Source organism: Akebia trifoliata, chromosome 3 (genome assembly GCF_017979445.1).
Source record: "Akebia trifoliata isolate Shusen 1 chromosome 3, ASM1797944v1, whole genome shotgun sequence".
NCBI classification, from domain to species: Eukaryota; Viridiplantae; Streptophyta; class Magnoliopsida; order Ranunculales; family Lardizabalaceae; genus Akebia; species Akebia trifoliata.
Genome location: NC_141377.1, coordinates 51,616,193 through 51,633,288, shown reverse-complemented (window position 1 = coordinate 51,633,288; position 17,096 = coordinate 51,616,193). Strand labels below are relative to the sequence as shown.

The window sequence follows — 17,096 nt, the reverse complement described above, 5'->3', positions numbered from 1 at the left end:
CAAAGAATAATATTTTCATTGAAAAATTCAAGAAATTTTAAAGAATTAAACGGTAGATTGCTAACAACAGTTTAGATGCATTGGGGCTAGGGCTGGCAACGGATTGATTCGATATTGGATCAATGCCACTCCTGATCCAATTCGTTTTTTTTTTTTTTTTTTTTAAAGATGTACACGATCCGATCCAAACGAATTAATGAATATGTGAATCGAATCCTATCCATTTCATTTCATCCTTAATCTAAAACCGATTCGAACACATGCCTTATTTTCAAATTATCAATATTGTAAAATAAAAAAAAAAATTATACTTTTCTAATATATATATATAGAGGAAAATAAAAAAAGATTAAAACGTTTTATCTATGTATTTAATATTAAAAATAAAAAATCTATTGAAATATATTCGGATTGGAGTGGGGTAGATCCGAATCCAATCCAAAATTATTTTAGAACAAAAATTTCAATATAAAAATCCAATTTTTCATATTGGTTTAGACATCGAATATATTTTAAATCATTGTCAGCCCTAGTTGGAGGCAAGCTATTTGCACCTACCATTTGTGTTCATTGTGTCCACTTAAAACACATTTTGGGGTGAAATGTATAAAGAAAGTGGGTGCTTTGAAACATATTGATTATGAGTTTGGAGTGACCTCAAGATTGGTCTCATTTCACACTTTTGTGATGTATGAGTGTGCACAGAACCATAGATGTTTTTCACTTAATGGAAATTATCAATGATTCTAACACACTTCTATCTCAAAAAAGTGTGAAATGAAAAGTCAATCTTGAGGTCACTTCAGCATTATTCATTCATTATCGAGTGGCTTCTGAAAGCTAGTAGACAAATAGAATGACTTTGAGTTTGTTAATATAAAAATAATTGATATTTAATTATTAATAAATCTTTGTGATCTCTGTAATTAAGATCTTGTGATTGTACATGCATTTATTTATTAATTTTTTGATGATGTGGGTATTCCCATCAATTAAGTGGGACTAATCCCACGTTGATCCACATAACTTTAACAAAAAATTACTTAATAGATATTGTGGAAGGGTTTCTTTCTAAATGCGATTCATTTAGTAGAGGGAATAAGAATGTCGTGGCACTAACTAAAGCCTATGATTCTCTAACTCCCTTTGCTGGTTCTTTTGAGTCAACGAACTAGGACTATTTTTCTCTAGCCATGATAGTCGAGAGCAATAAAATAGCAAGTACACCTATCGCTATTAAGTTGTGTGCTTGCGTAGTTAGATTGGTTATTGCTATTACTTATCTTGAGACCCTCACCTTCTTCCATTTGGTTGGTCGGGGTCAAAATCCCTACATCAACTTCATCTCCCCTTATAATATTATTGGAGTACCCAAACTTTTATTTTCTCATCTTCTTTGCATAGGTTTTTCAATGCCAACAACAATCATTTTCGACAAAATTTTATTACGAATGACGAAGGAACAAAAGATATACTCTTAATTTTGAATATTTAAATATATTTTTCAATTTATTTTGATGATTTGTGACAAAAAATGACAAACGAAATTGGGCTTCTGTATTTTTAAAGATTTTATCCTAACTTTTTATTCGATGATCAGTTTTACAATTGTTGTATGTTCATTTTGAAAAGATCTATCTTAACATGGAAGTTCAAATATTTTTTTTTGAAATGGATCACATTTACAGTGTCTCACCACTTTTTATCGTTGAGTTAAACATTTTTTATTGTTGAGTTTGATAAATTTTACGAGGTATAAAAATTGTTTAGTTTCAACGATAATAAATTATCGAACTCAACAATAAAAATTTATCATCTTCACATGGTTCACATTTAAGATAAGCTATCGTCAACTTATTCAATGCATTGTACAAAATCCTTGATTCTCTACCCAAAATTTTGTCCTTGTGTAGAAATCTTATATTGTTCTTTAGTTTTGAAGGATAAAATCTTAAAGATGGAAGGCGTAAGTGGTTTATCTCAGAAACCTTTCATCTTTAAGTTGTTAATCTCTAAAATAATCTATTTGTATACTCTATTCAATTTCATTCTCAATCCAGTATCTTTAACATATTGTAGAAATCCTCAATTTTGATTCGTGATAATCTAATGCCCCCCCTCTGATATACACCCCCCCTACGACTCCATCACATAACTGTAGATCATTTCATCAGGAAACATAAGAAAATATTTATGATTCTGCGTATCCTAAGGCAAATGATCTAAGGTTCTGGGATGGGGCATAAGTCAAAGGGGGGTGTAAGAAAATCATTATTTCTTATTTTCTACCAAAAAATCTATCTTATTTTGATATTGAGATTGAGATTTGAAGAGAAAAAATATGAAGGTTTTGGAGAATGTAAAAACCTTTATCATAAGGTCGAAGATAACTGATTTTGGGGTAAAAAATCTAAGAGATTTCAAGTTGAGGGTATTCAGATCATTTACACTAATTTATCATAAAAGACTTAAGTCAATGAGGGCGTGAAAGATTAAACTTTGAAAAGATATGTCCCAACGTCGATGTTTCCATCCAACGGTTCAGTAGAGAGAATCTCCAAACACACGGATCGACCTTTGCACCGTCGATAATCTCTTCATCCAACGATCCAAATCAGCCTCAATGAATCGCGCGCCAAACGAAACTTAAAAGGGCAAAACACCTCCCGTTCTATTTAAACACCTCCAACCCCCAAAACCAAATCAAATCAAAATTTCCCAAATTTAGCGAAGTTCCACCAAATTTAGCTATACAATGTCTGGGAGAGGAAAAGGAGGTAAGGGGCTCGGGAAGGGTGGTGCCAAGAGACACAGAAAGGTGTTGAGAGACAACATTCAAGGAATCACGAAACCAGCTATTCGTCGATTGGCTCGAAGAGGTGGCGTGAAACGTATCAGTGGGCTTATCTATGAAGAAACAAGAGGTGTTTTGAAGATCTTTTTGGAAAATGTGATTCGTGACGCTGTAACGTATACTGAGCACGCAAGGAGGAAGACTGTGACAGCCATGGATGTTGTTTATGCGCTCAAAAGGCAGGGAAGGACCCTATATGGTTTCGGTGGTTGATTGATTCCAGTTTGATTTCTCTGTTATCGATTCTTGTTTTGTTGGATGTTTAGATCTGTAATACTGTCTTGATTAATGGAGTAGATTTGTTCCAAAATTTATTTGTCTTCTACTTCTCTATTGTTTTTTGCCCTAAAATTTTGAGATCCGTGCTTGAATTCTAATCATTGATCTGATTTGATTAATCTGGAAACTTGTGTCCATGATCATGATCAAATTTTGTAAATTTGATTATTTGGATCTTCCATCGCAAGATCTCGTTCGAGATCTGAGATACCTAAAAGTTCGGTTGATTGATTCTAGTTTATTCTCTGTTCTTGATTCTGCTTTTGTTATTTTGTTTTGTTTGATGTCCTGATCTGTACAACAGTCTTTAGTGGAGTAGATTTGATCCAAAACATCTTATCTCCTACTTACTGTTATGCATCTCCGCAGATTTGGTAAATTTAAATCTTCTAACACATTAACTCGTTCGAGATCTCAATCAAGTGATGTAAATTAACTATTTTTTTGAGAGTTTCATTGGCATCCCAACTTTTACTTATTAGGGCATCTTGGCCATGACTTAGATTTAAGTAAAAGATTTGAGTGAAAGCTTCGTTTGGTATGATGCACTTAGTGGTAAACTTAAAGGTCCCGTTCCCCACCCTAAGTTTTACCCTACATTTTAATAAACGTGTTTGGTTTTACATGGATTAGAAATTTTGGAATAAGCTGATTTTTGGTGAGGATGATCTTCTCACTATTTTTGGTGAGGATGATCTCTATGGTGAGGAGATCATCCTCACCAAAAATCAGCCTATTCCAAAACTTCAAATCCCATCAAAAATGGTTTATAAAAAATGGACGATTCACAATTTTTCAATTTGTAAACATGGGGTTAAATTTTTTGGAATAGGCTGATTTTTAGTGAGGATGATCTTCTAATTATAGAGATTATCTTCGCTAAAAATCAACCTATTCCAAAACTTCTAACCCATGTAGGACAAAACACATTTGTTAAAGTGTAGGGTAAAGCTTAGGGTGTTGAACATTTCACAAACTTAAAAAGTCAAGTTTACTTCACTAGGTTCCAAATCTTATCAAGGGTCTTGAACTTAATTGTGAAATCTTAGAATATGATCTACTGCCATAGAGTTGTAGAGGACAAAATTTTAGAAACCCTATAAAAAGTTAATTTTCATTGTTGTGCTGAATTTTAGTTTTAAATTTAGGAGTTGGTGGTTGTTCAATTTTAACATCTTGGATGAAGTCTAAAACATTTTATTTTGAATGGATTTTTCCTTGTAATTTCTAAGGTTTTATTGTTGAATTGTCAATTTGATAATTTATATTGGGACCAATGACTTTTAGTAATATTTGAAACTTACTAAATTAGTATAAAAGTAATTTTCTTATATAAAAAATGACTGTTGGGATTTGAGTTGTACTCTAAGTTATCTTCAATTTGAGTTTTAATTTGATTAAATCTCAATTTGATACAATTGAGTAAAGAATAACGACTTTCTAACTAGAAAGTCTTCATTCAATCAATATTTGGTTGATGTGGCAGACATTTAACCATAAAGCTTTTTTCTTGGTATATACAATTGCAATCTTTTATGGGGATGTATAGTTGTGTCTTGAAGAAAATGATCTATGGTTTTGTGTTATGGCAATCGAGTGAAAACTTTATGGTTATAAAAACAGCACTCTCGAGTAAAGAATTTGAGAGTAGAAAAGTACCAATTTACTCAAAATTTGAATTTGAGTAACGACTCGAGATGACTTTACACCTCAATTGAAAATAAATAAAATAAGTAAATGGTTGACAATAAGTAAAAGTTGGAGTGCCAACAAAATCTCTCTTAGAATTTTTTTTTTCTCTAAATTTCTATTTTGAGGTTTAAGAATTTTTTATAGGAGCCTAATCTGTTGATGATAATTGTAAATTTTTTTTTGAAATTGTTTGAACTAGCATTACAATGTTTTGTAATGCTTAAATGATAATTTGAGCCAAACCTTTGTTATGCTTGAATGGTGTGTTTTAATCTTTAATGCGGGTGTGATGAATAATTTAAGAAATTACATGTAATAAGTAAAAGTTCGGGTGTCAATAGTAATTTTTTAAAAATAAAAATAAAAATAGTGATTTAATTACTTGTGATTTATATAAAATTGGATATTGTTCCTGAGGATGTGCAAATTTACGTTTGTTATAAGAAACAATCATGTTGGGGTGACACAGGATTTATCGTGATTCTCACAATTCTAACGTGGAGATGCATACATAACTTTAGATGGCTTTTACTCATATCGCAAGAAAGCACATCTATGGTTATGTGCACATCCCATGTCAGACTTGTGAGAATCGTAGTAAATACCCTGTGTCATTCCAGCATTTTCCTATAAGAAAAGAAAAGAAAATACTATTTGAGTATAAATATGTGTAATAAATAATTTATACAGTTTGACTTGTAAGAGATGACTTGACTCAGACGAGTCAACTTGGTACATGAGGACGGAGCTAAAACGAGTTTCCGTAATGTGTGATTACCTGCTGACTCTATTGCAATCTGTTCTTAAAATCTCGTCTAGGTGATGTGTAATCTTGTTGACTACGAAAATTTTAGCCTACCATTTAGATTTCCACACAAATTGAAATTGACCTAACTCATAATTACTTACCATTGAATATAAGCAATTTTAATTATGAATTAGAACTATGGGTCAAAGATATTTTATAGGAATGCAATTCCTTAAAATAATCAATTATAAATAATTTTTTTGTTATGATCCATCAAAGTGGTTGATTGAAAGATATCACTTTATAAGCATCTAGTGGTTGACCTTCTACTCCTCGAGATAAATTGTGTTGGTGGTGACAATGATTTTGATTAAGAAATTTTTTGTCAATTTTTCATTTATTTTGAACGGTAGAAGAAGAGAAGGTGGAAGGAAGATGTCCAAGGGTGCCTATAAAAAATCCTTCAAAAATTTAGTTAGTAAGAAAGATGGTGATCAAGAAAAATGATATTTGAGTGGGGAAGATGATGAATAGTGAAAATACAGAGAAAATCTCCTTCAAGATTAATCAAAATGATTTTTTTTTTCCAACCCTTTTTCACTCTTTGTGAGAAGTTTATATAGTTCAAACTCTGGGATGAGTGTTATTATATGGTTGGCCTAGGTATAATGCCAAGTGAGGGGTAAGCTAGGCGGAGGTTGCTGACTTTCTCTTAGATTTTATGCCTATGCTTCATCAATATTTTGATTAATATTGTCTTAGTGTAATTAATGCTGAGTCGATGTAATTCACTGTTTGAGGGTGGGTGAGTTAGATAATGTCACATTTATATCAAATTTAATAAGTACTTTCAGATATTGTGTTAAATGGGAAGATTTGACGCATGAAAAATTTAATCACATTTAATTCTTTATCTTATTAAGATATAGGTCTACAGTTCGAACTGTTGTCTTACCAATCCGATCAATATCTTGAAATTGATTACAAATCATTGTAGAAGTTTTATTTGTCTTAATTATTTGAAATCCAAATTATTATTGAGATTATTATTATAGGCACAAGATCCAATATGATTAGTGTTGTAACTTTTACAGGTTGGAGGTTAAATCTAAGCTGAATCCAAGTTATAGAATATTCAACCCGAGCTCAACTCAATCTAACCATTGGAAATGAGTTCACTGATTCGAGCTCAACCAATGATTGAGCTTTTAAAATTGTTTGAGTTAGGTAACTTTTGATGGGTTGGATTCTTCATCTTCAAAAATTTGTACTATACATAAACATATATAATAATAAATTAAATAAAAAGAAAAATTAATAAAAGATTTTTTCCCTTAATTTTACAAATATATTTAAAAAGAGATAATTAAAAATAATTAAAAAATAATAAAAATATTTATAGGTTATATTTATATAGTATTAAGTTTAGGTTGATTTGTATTGTTCGAAACCTCAACTCAAATTGAATTCGAGTTTAAATATCCTAGCCCAGACTCAACTCGTCTTCTACGTAACTTAGCCCAGCTCGCTTGGTGATCATGTTGAGCCCGAGTTAGCCTGTCGAAGTTGCAATCCTAAATATGGTGGGCCATCTGTTTATTAATAGAGTCGTGATAATATGAGTTTCCCACGTGGCATACTCAAAATACTCTTCCGACATGGCATGTGTTAGGGCCTCATATTTTATGTCTTGAGGATACACATATGCATAAAATTTACACAGATGTGCAGATATGTATCTCGAGGCATAAAATCTATGGATGTAGTACATACCACTCACGAGAATATTTTGAGTACATCACGTGGGGGGAGTCCAGAAATTATTACTCTTATTAAAAACAAGCTATTACCTCTGAATGGACGGTCGTCCGCAAGTGTTGACCAATGAGTGAATTTCACATCACTAAAGTATGAAGCCGTCAGCACTCAGCGGTCACGACCTAAGGACGACGCTAATTTCGGGCTGACAATAATACAACTAGTACTGGTGTTATCTTGTCCGCTCTAGCCACGTCATCCAAAAAAAAGTAGAAGAATAAGAGATCTCAAAGAAAATATCTTAGATTCTTTCCTAATCTCCACGTGTTACAATCCTAGCCAAGATATCTAAAGCTTTTATGAGAGGAAGCTGACATGTCAAAATATCCTCTCTTATGACTATTTCTACAAGCACGTGTCATCCAAATAGGTCACACACACAATCGGATCAGATATCTTTCAAAGATCAAAAGAAGTGATCTATGGTGCGCCACGTCAGCAATTCCAGCCAGCCAATTCCTGAATGAACGGTCTGCCTTTCATCTGCTTTACTTCAAAGTTAGTATTGTGTACTCCAGAGTAAGATATTAATCAACTCCATATCTTCTTTTCACTTATCTTCCAAAAATCAACCAAATTAATATTTTTTTAAGTTTGGATTTGAGGATTTTTCTTTATAGGCTTGATGAGAAAAGGAACCCTCTACGAAATATGACACATAGTTTTTTTTTTTTTTTTTTTGTATTTATTTCACTCTCAAATTTTTCATTAATATTTGAGATACCTCCTAGGAGACACCACATATATAATCTAAAAGAGTGTTTTATGGACATTTTGAAGTAAAATGTACGTTTCAACGTGTTTCTTGATGAGAAGACTTGTAGATCATAATTTTTCATTCTCAAATTTTGATTTGATTTCAATTATGAATTGTAACAAGATGACTTGATTGGGTGCAGTAAATATGTGTCCTAAGAACACAAGTTAAGATACATTAAACGCACCTCCAAAATTTATGTTCTTACCTATAATGCCCTTAAAAAAATTAAAAAAAATCTTAATTAATTAAAAAATATGCTCAATTAAAAAGGTAGTTTGCATAGAATCACTGATTTTTTTTTCTTATACCTCAAAGAAAAAATGTATGATTCTTCTATGTACATTACTAACTTTCTTCTTGAACCAAGTTCAAAATGGTTCAAAAAAATTTCCTATCAAAAATATCCTCAAATACTTATTTTCTAAGGTCTACTAAATGCATCTTAACCTACACCCTTAAAGCACACGTTTAACAAAACCTCTTAGAGTTTTAGATACAAAGGTTTAGAAATGGAGGGTCGAAATTATTTTGCATAAAAAAGTCGGAAGAGTCTTCAACGTGTCCGATAATGGAGTGCGGAGTTGGATAGCTAATAGATTCCTGAGGTACAGGATCAAGAAGCCCACTTGAGTGGTTGACAAGGTAGACATGTCCCAGGAAGAGAGAGAGAGAGAAGAGTTGAGATATTTTGTATTCCTGTTGTCAACCACCGTTGGATCTTTTAATCTCCATCGTTAATTGGCGACGTTTCTTGATATTTTTGGAGGAGAAAAAGATGTTAGAATATGAAACTCAAGCTCACACTGCAGATTACAGAACAAAAGATCTGCAACTTGTTGTTGATTTATGAGAAATTAGGGTTTGTTTTATATTTTAAAGGTTGAGAATTGGAAGAAAAAATGGGGGAAGTTGTTGGAAGTAGTGAAGAAGCTATGGAGGTTGAAGAAGAGATGGAGATTTCTACAGGTTTGAACCGATGGGAGAGTTTTCTTCATCGGATGCATATAAGAGTTATGTTGGTTGAAGCTGATGATTCCACTCGGCAGATCATCGCAGCTCTTCTTCGAAAATGCGGTTACAAAGGTTTATTTTCTTGAATTTTGTTTATTTACTTGTTTGCTTGTTTAATCTAATATTTGTTGGTCTTTTGGAGGATTTCAAGTAAAAAAAATGAATTTTATTTTGTGAATTTGTGTGGTTTAAGTGTTTGTGAACTTGGTAGACTTAAATTGAATTGTTGTTTTGGTTCTGTTTCAACGAGTTGATTGATACACTTCTGGTTGGAGAAGCGAAGATCTTAGTTGATTTTTGAGTTTGAATAAGTAAAATTTCGGAGGTTATTGCAGTTTATTTATTTATTTTAAATCACTGTGTTTGGTATTATTTGAATAACAAACGGGATTTTGTTAATAGCTCAACGTTCAATTCAGGGGAAAAGTCCTGTTTTTCCGCCATCCACTAACATTTCCCCTCCATTTTTTGTGCCTTATTTTTAGTTTTGGTGGAAAATGGGATTTTTCCCTTTTTTGTTTTAGAGATTTGGATGGTTAGTTCTGCTAAGGCCTGTAATTTCTCTCCTTTGTTTTCTGCAAGTGATATGTGGTTCAGTTCCAGGGGAGTTCCAATATGTGCTGCTTATGTGACTTAAATCGATCATAAGTTTTGTATTAAAATTTGGAAGCAAATTATTTGGGTTTGTTCCATGGTTTTAAAACTTGTTTTGACTTCTCGTCTCATCCATGAACGAGGCCGAGTCGTCTCAGAAGATTTTTCTGATATGTTTGAGTCGTCTTGTTCAACAGTGAGAAAAATGAACTGTGGTTTATACGTTTGACTTGTCTATCCGTCTCATTGGTAGAAGATACCTAGACGCATCAGATGAGTCGTCTCGGTCTCGGATGAGATTTAAAACCATGGTTTGTACCAATTCATATTGGACACTGAAACCGAGCCTTTGGGCCTTTGGTTGTTTGAACATTTAATTTCATTGAGTGATTCATCCAGTAATTTTTTTTTTTTTTGCTCTGTTTCTAGCATTACTGACGCAGCTTCTTTGCCAATTTTCCTTAATTTTATTTTCAGCTGGAACCCGAAGACCTGATGTTAATATTGTCTCAATTCCCATGTGTTAAGTTGATGTTTGTGTGCTGGTCCTGTAAGAAATATGTTTGTCACTCTGCATACCTTTGTCCAGTTCATCTCTTATGCAAGACAACTGCCCTGCAGCATCACTGATTGGATCTGTGCATTTTTTTTGTTGAGGCGTGGACTGCGTGATTAAATAATGCAGTGTTGGATTAGTGGTGTCTCAATGCGTCTCTATTACATATTATTGTAACACATGCTGATGTACCTCATAGTTGGGCTGTACCTGTACCTTCCTCAGGTGTCAAATGTGATGCTTTACCTGGTCGCTCAAATCAGACCTCTGTTTTGATACAATGAAGGAGTTTACTATGGTCAGTGTAGTGAGAATCATGGAATTAATAATGCCGTGGAAGCAAAGCCAAATAAGCTGTTTATCCCTATAGCAGTCTTTAGGAGATTTAAGATCTTGAAATGTATAGTGTAATTTCATGGTACAAAAGGAAGAAAATTAAGAGGCAATAATTCTGTCCCAATCATAATGTTTCCTGGGTTTGAAGGGTTTCTCATTTATGCAAACTGTTTTTTATGATGAAGTCTGGAAAGTTACTTAATTTCAATGTCCTATGTCTCACTAAAGTTTTTTGTTAAAAAAAAAAAAAAATGTATGTGATAAAATATTATGAGAACACTACTATAGTGATGAACTTGAATGAAGGCGGTTGGCAGTTCAAATCTTACCGAGTCTGACCTACAATGTTTACTTTTAGGAACCACCACTGACTCCAACCTCTGCTTTCTAATAAATTTTTTGAATCTTGAGACACACATCAAACTTTTGTTGGTTCAATTCCATTGAAGTTGCGCAAGTCATGAGTTGGCTCAGGAATAAGTGTAAATTCTCTCAAAATTGTCAAGGTTTGTGTTTTAGGTCATCTGCTGCATTTTTCAGGATTCATCTGAAAATGGTTAGTTGAGTTAGTTCTCTTGTTTACTTGGTCCTTCAACTCTACTGAACAGAGGATTCGTATGCAGATATTGATGTAACATTTTCTCTTACAAGCTTATAATGTGATTAGTGTGGATCAAATTATCAAAATCATTTCCCCATGTAATTTAGAATTTGACATCTGGGTTTATGCACTTTTTTTGTTTTGTTTTTTGTTTTTGGAAAGTTCTTTATGTAAAAGTCTTGTTTGCTAAATTCGTTAAATACATTTTCAATTTATGCTGCTTCTACTATTTGCCTCTTAAGATTCCAATCAAAATATTGCTCTCACTTCTTTACTTTCTTCTCCAAGTACAAAGTTGTTCTCTTTATGTATTATGAATATCAAATTTTCAAATCTATGTTTATCCTTGAAAGCCTTTCAATGGCTATCAAGAAATTTTTTATAGCTTGCAATGAGTCATAATCTATAACTGAAACATGGTTCCTGTATTTTTTGCAGTCACAGCAATTTCTGATGGCTTAAAGGCATGGGAGACATTAAAGGGTAGACCCCATGAAATTGACCTTGTCTTGACAGAAGTAGAATTGCCCTCAATGTCAGGGTTTGGTCTTCTTACCATGACCATGGAGCATGAGATCTGCAAAAATATTCCTGTCATAAGTAAGCTATAATCTATAGATGTCACTTTGAATTTGAATCATGTTTAATAATCGACCCATAAATGTAGCCAATCCCAAATCTTTGGGATATGGCTTTGATGATGATGATGAATAGATCAATAAATATCAGATTTTTTTTCAGACGTGTTAATGATTCTTTTCTGATTTATGCAGTGATGTCCTCACATGATTCGATCGGTCTGGTTTACAAATGCATGTTGATAGGTGCTGCCGATTTTCTTGTTAAGCCTGTTAGGAAGAATGAACTCAGGAATTTGTGGCAACATGTTTGGAGAAGGCAATCTGTATGCTTATTCTTCACATTTTTCTTGTGTAATATTGTGCTTTACTTCAATAATGTTTGGCCTGGCCCATGGTGCCATAGTTAAAAATTCTCATTAGAACTGAAATCTTATTCTTAATGTTCATCAGTCAAATGGTGGTGGTATACATGGTCTCCAAGATGGTAGTCCTGCACAACAGAAAGTTGAAGATACTTCAGAAAACAATGCTGCAAGCAATCACACAAGCGATTATGTGGCAATTGGACAGAAAAATAAAGAATGCAGAGAGAAAGAGAGTGATGCTCAAGTAAGTAATTCTTTCTTTCATCTTTTAGTAGTTCTTGTTAGCTAGTCAAACTTTGTTTATGCTTTAATCAGTATGATTTCTGGCAGAACTTATGTCATGTTGTTTGGCGTGTTTCTGATAATTTGTAAATTAATTTTAGGAAAATGCTGAAGTAACATTGAAATTGACATCGTTTCAGACATTGCTGACGTGGACATGTTTATAGAACCATAGATGCTTTTCATTGAAATACGAGTGAGAAGCATCTATGGTTCTGTGCACACCAATGTCCCAAACGATGTCAATTTCAATGTTACTCCAGCACGACTCTTCATTTTAATATCCAAAAATGACAATCTCACTTATACGAATGGAACAACCCTGAAGTACTTATTGATTTGGCATATATTATATGGTAAGATTCAACTGGATTACGTATGCCCATAGATTGGCCATTATTTTTTTTTAGTGGGTAAGCTGGGATGAACCCAACAACCTCAAGGTTGTGCTGTTGTTCTTCAACCAATTGAGCCACTTATTCGAGCCATCAGACTAAACTTTAGGAAAGATTTCATATTTCGGGATCTTTGTGAAGCCTCTTATTGCAAAGGAAAATTTATTCTTTTTGGGTTTAGGTTGGCTACATCAAATTTTACATTGACTCACTGTATGATTTTCTGCCTTTTATGCAGAGCTCTTGTACAAAGCCAGACATGGAACCTGAGAATGCATGCATGCAAAATATGCATGATCTTTTTCAGCGAAAACAGAGTAGTTCCTCTCCTTCAAGTGACACAAAAATGCAAAAACATCAAGAGTGTCTTAAACTCTGTGAGAGATCACCTCTGCATGAGAGTGGACTAAAAGGTATGGTATATTCTTTTGTTTTCCTCGTAAGCCCTATTGGCTTTATCAATAGTGGGGCATGTGACAAGCTACTTGTTGCAGATAAATCAATTAGGCTCGAATGTGAAGATGCACCATGCAATAGAGCTAACAACTCAACAGGGCTAACAGTAGTCGAAGAGCAAACGTCTGCAAGAACAGTGATCCACATTGAGGATGTCACACAAGAAAGTCAAAGAGAGGATACTAATACACCTAGTGTGACTAAGGATGTCAATTATGAGCAAGTCAAACCTTCTAGAGAGGCCATTGACTTGATTGGAGCTTTCGATAATTTGCCACGTGTGTCCAAATCTGCTGTTCGAGAAGTTTTTTGTAGTGATGCAAAAACTCAATCTCATTCAAATGATTTGACAAACAACTTGAGTTCCAGTCCACTATTGGAGCTTTCATTAAGAAGAACCCATCCTAGTGAAAATGGGGACCAATGGACTGAAAGAAGGCATGCATTGAACCATTCAAATGCTTCAGCCTTTTCATGGTGAGTCACGCTTTCCCAACTTCAATCACTTTATTCTTAGACCATTACTTTTACATATAAAAATGCAATAAGCTATCATGCTGGTTCCAATGATTGCATGTGATATTAAATCTTCCAGTCTTTTATGAAAAATATCTTCTAAATCAGGGGTGAGGGTTAAATTATTTTCTAGATTGTCAACTTGGTGCAACTTCATATTTCTTCTTCTAGTCTCAGCACGAAAGTTGCACTTGATTTTTTGTAAGTGCCTTATAATACTATTATTTGACACTTGTCTTTGAAGCATGTTGTTGTTCCCTAGAAAGAATCTGAAGTATTATCAGCTCAATTGTGGGATTATGTGACCAAAAGTACCACAGATATAAGATCACAAAGTAATATCTAGTACAAAAGAACTTGATGAATTTCCTATGTACCTTTATAAATGTCTTAATTTGACAATACTTGAATTTTCAGTCATTTGTTTTCTCCTGGTTAGATAGCAAGTTGTTCTTCCCAAATGTGTTTAGAAGGTACTTGCACATGTATCTGAGGTTTTCTTTTTCTTTTCATCTTGCATTCTGTGAGTTCAATCACCCAGTGCACGAATGCCTTCAGTGACATTTAAAGTTGGCCCTGTTTAGTTTGCAGCATGTAGTTATTTCAAATTAAGTTTCTAAAATGAGGAGAACTACAGGTTGGGCCGGTTAGTTGCAATAAATTGGCATGACAGATTTCTAAATTTAGGTAACTTAAAGGATGGTTATATTGGGTTTTTTTTTTTTTTGTTTAGATTGTCACACATTAAATTAAATGATATAACAAAGCTTCCCTCTAAATAAAATTGCAAAACTTCTCTAAAAAATTATGAAATATCATAACTTGATAGTACAAGGGCTTCTTTTGGAAAGTGGTCAAAATGAAATGTCACGAAACCTGCACATTCCAATATTTAGGCAACTTGATGGATGGTTACTGTTTTTTAATTTACCACATCTTTCCAATTGATATTAAAAAAAGGCTGCCATGCCCAAATAAAATTACAAGACTAGATACTAATAATATCACAAGTTGATAGTACAAAGTCCTCCCGTTGAAAATTATTGAAATGATCAACGTCTCAAGATCTGCACGTTTGTCATTTATAGTAGAGATATTAGAAGGTAAAATATTCTATCAAAATACATGCTAGTCTTTGTACTTTGACATAGTTCCATTGAACAATTGCATTGTTTAATACACCATATTGCTAATGAACTATGAGTTTCTATCTTCAGGTACAATAACAGGAAAATCGGTCCTGTTTCTCCCACAGCGGTCAATTTTCACACCGAACCCAAAGAATGTACAAATAAAAATGCTCATAAAAATTTACCGAATCAATGTCCTGGTAGCACTGCTGATGCTCCTCAACAGAATGATATCCAAGTGAACAATAATCGGGGAAGTACGACCCCTTCGCTCATTGGTCGAACTGTTCAAGATGAAACAGCTTTTCCATGCCATCAACTCAGGGTCAGTCCTGTCTCTGTTCAAGTCAGTAGTGGGATGAGGTTTGATAGCTTATGTTCAAGCTATGGTGCTGCATTTCCTCCCATATTTTATGCACAAGCAGGTCCACAAGCGCTATGGAGTCCAAATTCAACAAACCAACTGGTATCTGCTTTTCAAGTGAACTCATCTCATCAGTCCAGGCCTGAAGTTGACAACTTTGGCTCGAAGTCGAAGAACCCTACTTTGCATGAACAAGTAGATCATCAGAATTTGGAATCTGTGGAGAATCCAATATGTGCTTCACCGGCCACTGGTCAGATTGAAACAAACAGTTTATGTAATGGTGGCACAAGTCATCTAAACAGCAGTGGACGTGGGAGTGCTTGTAACGGAAGTAACGGGAATGTGACTTCAGCTGCAGTTACCAGGACTACTGAAGAGAGTGGGAACAATGAAGGCCTCTTCATTCATGGTGGAATGAGAGGGATGGAATCTCATCACTCCATCCAAAGAGAAGCAGCTTTGAATAAGTTCCGTTTGAAGCGGAAAGACAGATGCTATGATAAAAAGGTAAATTTATAGCAATTGTTACTGATGCATGTGATATTGTCTTCTTGTATCGATTGCATTTCATCCCTCTTTGGCATTTGAAAATACTGATGTTTAGTGCACTGACCCTGCTATTATTTTAGTTATATTCTTTAAATTGCCTGCTACATTTAAAATTATAAGAATAAGTTTTTGAACACTTGATCCCAAAATCTGCATTCTGTCTTTACTGCTTCAACGTCTTAACCCGAATTTATCTCATACAGGTTAGATACCAAAGCAGGAAAAGACTTGCAGAGCAGCGTCCGCGAGTGAAGGGACAGTTTGTTCGCCAAGTGCTAGCTGACCCGTCCTCATCATCTCTATGATTCATTTTCTGCATAGACGCCCAACTGATGACATTTCGCTGACCCCATCACCCGAAAGATGCCAATGTATCTGAAGATTAGGGATTGTGAGATTCAGATTACATATTGCTTGGTTTCATGACGCTTGAGAAACTAGATGGTAAGAGTTAAGATGATAACATCATTAGTGTGTTTGTCGCCATTGAGTTTTTTACTTCCATTTTCTTGCACATAATGTGTACACTACATGCCTCTCTCTTTCTCTCTCTCTCTCTCTCTCTCTATATATATATATATATACCATGAGGGGTCTATATATATATGTACATTCAATACAGGCTCACAAGATTTAGCCCAATTTCGTTGTACAAAACCTTTATCTGGTTGGACATGGATAGAGGTTGCTTGATCTTGCTTAACAGAGTTCTGAATCAACTTGAAAGAGTCAAATCCACCCAAATTTAGTCGGATGGTTTAAACTTTAAACATCAATTTAGAATATATGCATTTTGGGGTGTAATTTTATTGGAGCTAGCTCGATAGTGTAGTGGGCTCGTAAATTGGAGGTTGAAGGTTGAATGTTGTAAATGAATGGTAGTTCCTGTTGGGTCGTTCCCCTCATTCTACTCCTCTCATTTAAAATTTGTTGGACACCTGTGGATGATATATAAGAGTCTTGCTGTCGTGATTGCCTTACACACTGCACTGTCATGGAGGTGTACCTAGAACTAGGTGAAAAGCATCTATGGTTCTGTGCACATTTCCATGTCAGCACAGTGTGAAACACAGTCACTCCAGCATTTTCCTATATAAAAAAATATGCTTAACTTGTTATGATGCAGGGCAAGGTAATTGCACGTGTTGATTTCATCCTGAATGATTCTTTTTATTTCTTCTTTGTAATGCTAATTGATAGGACCTC

At 34.1% G+C, this 17,096-nt stretch overlaps 2 protein-coding genes across 2 annotated transcripts; both read left to right on the top strand.

The window, feature by feature from the left end:
- Positions 1-2,694: 2,694 nt before the first annotated feature.
- On the top strand, positions 2,695-3,179 carry LOC147407822 (histone H4). Its single transcript, XM_086432861.1, has one exon. It carries the CDS (start codon positions 2,756-2,758, stop codon positions 3,065-3,067), a length of 312 nt encoding a protein of 103 aa, XP_086288987.1. The 5' UTR covers positions 2,695-2,755; the 3' UTR covers positions 3,068-3,179.
- A 5,701-nt stretch (positions 3,180-8,880) lies between these two features.
- On the top strand, positions 8,881-16,404 carry PRR5 (two-component response regulator-like protein). Its single transcript, XM_086436569.1, has 8 exons — positions 8,881-9,234; positions 11,688-11,849; positions 12,023-12,153; positions 12,281-12,439; positions 13,111-13,285; positions 13,367-13,805; positions 15,062-15,848; positions 16,094-16,404. Exons 1-8 carry the CDS (start codon positions 9,051-9,053, stop codon positions 16,193-16,195), a joined length of 2,139 nt encoding a protein of 712 aa, XP_086292695.1. The 5' UTR covers positions 8,881-9,050; the 3' UTR covers positions 16,196-16,404.
- The last annotated feature ends 692 nt before the right edge of the window (positions 16,405-17,096 follow it).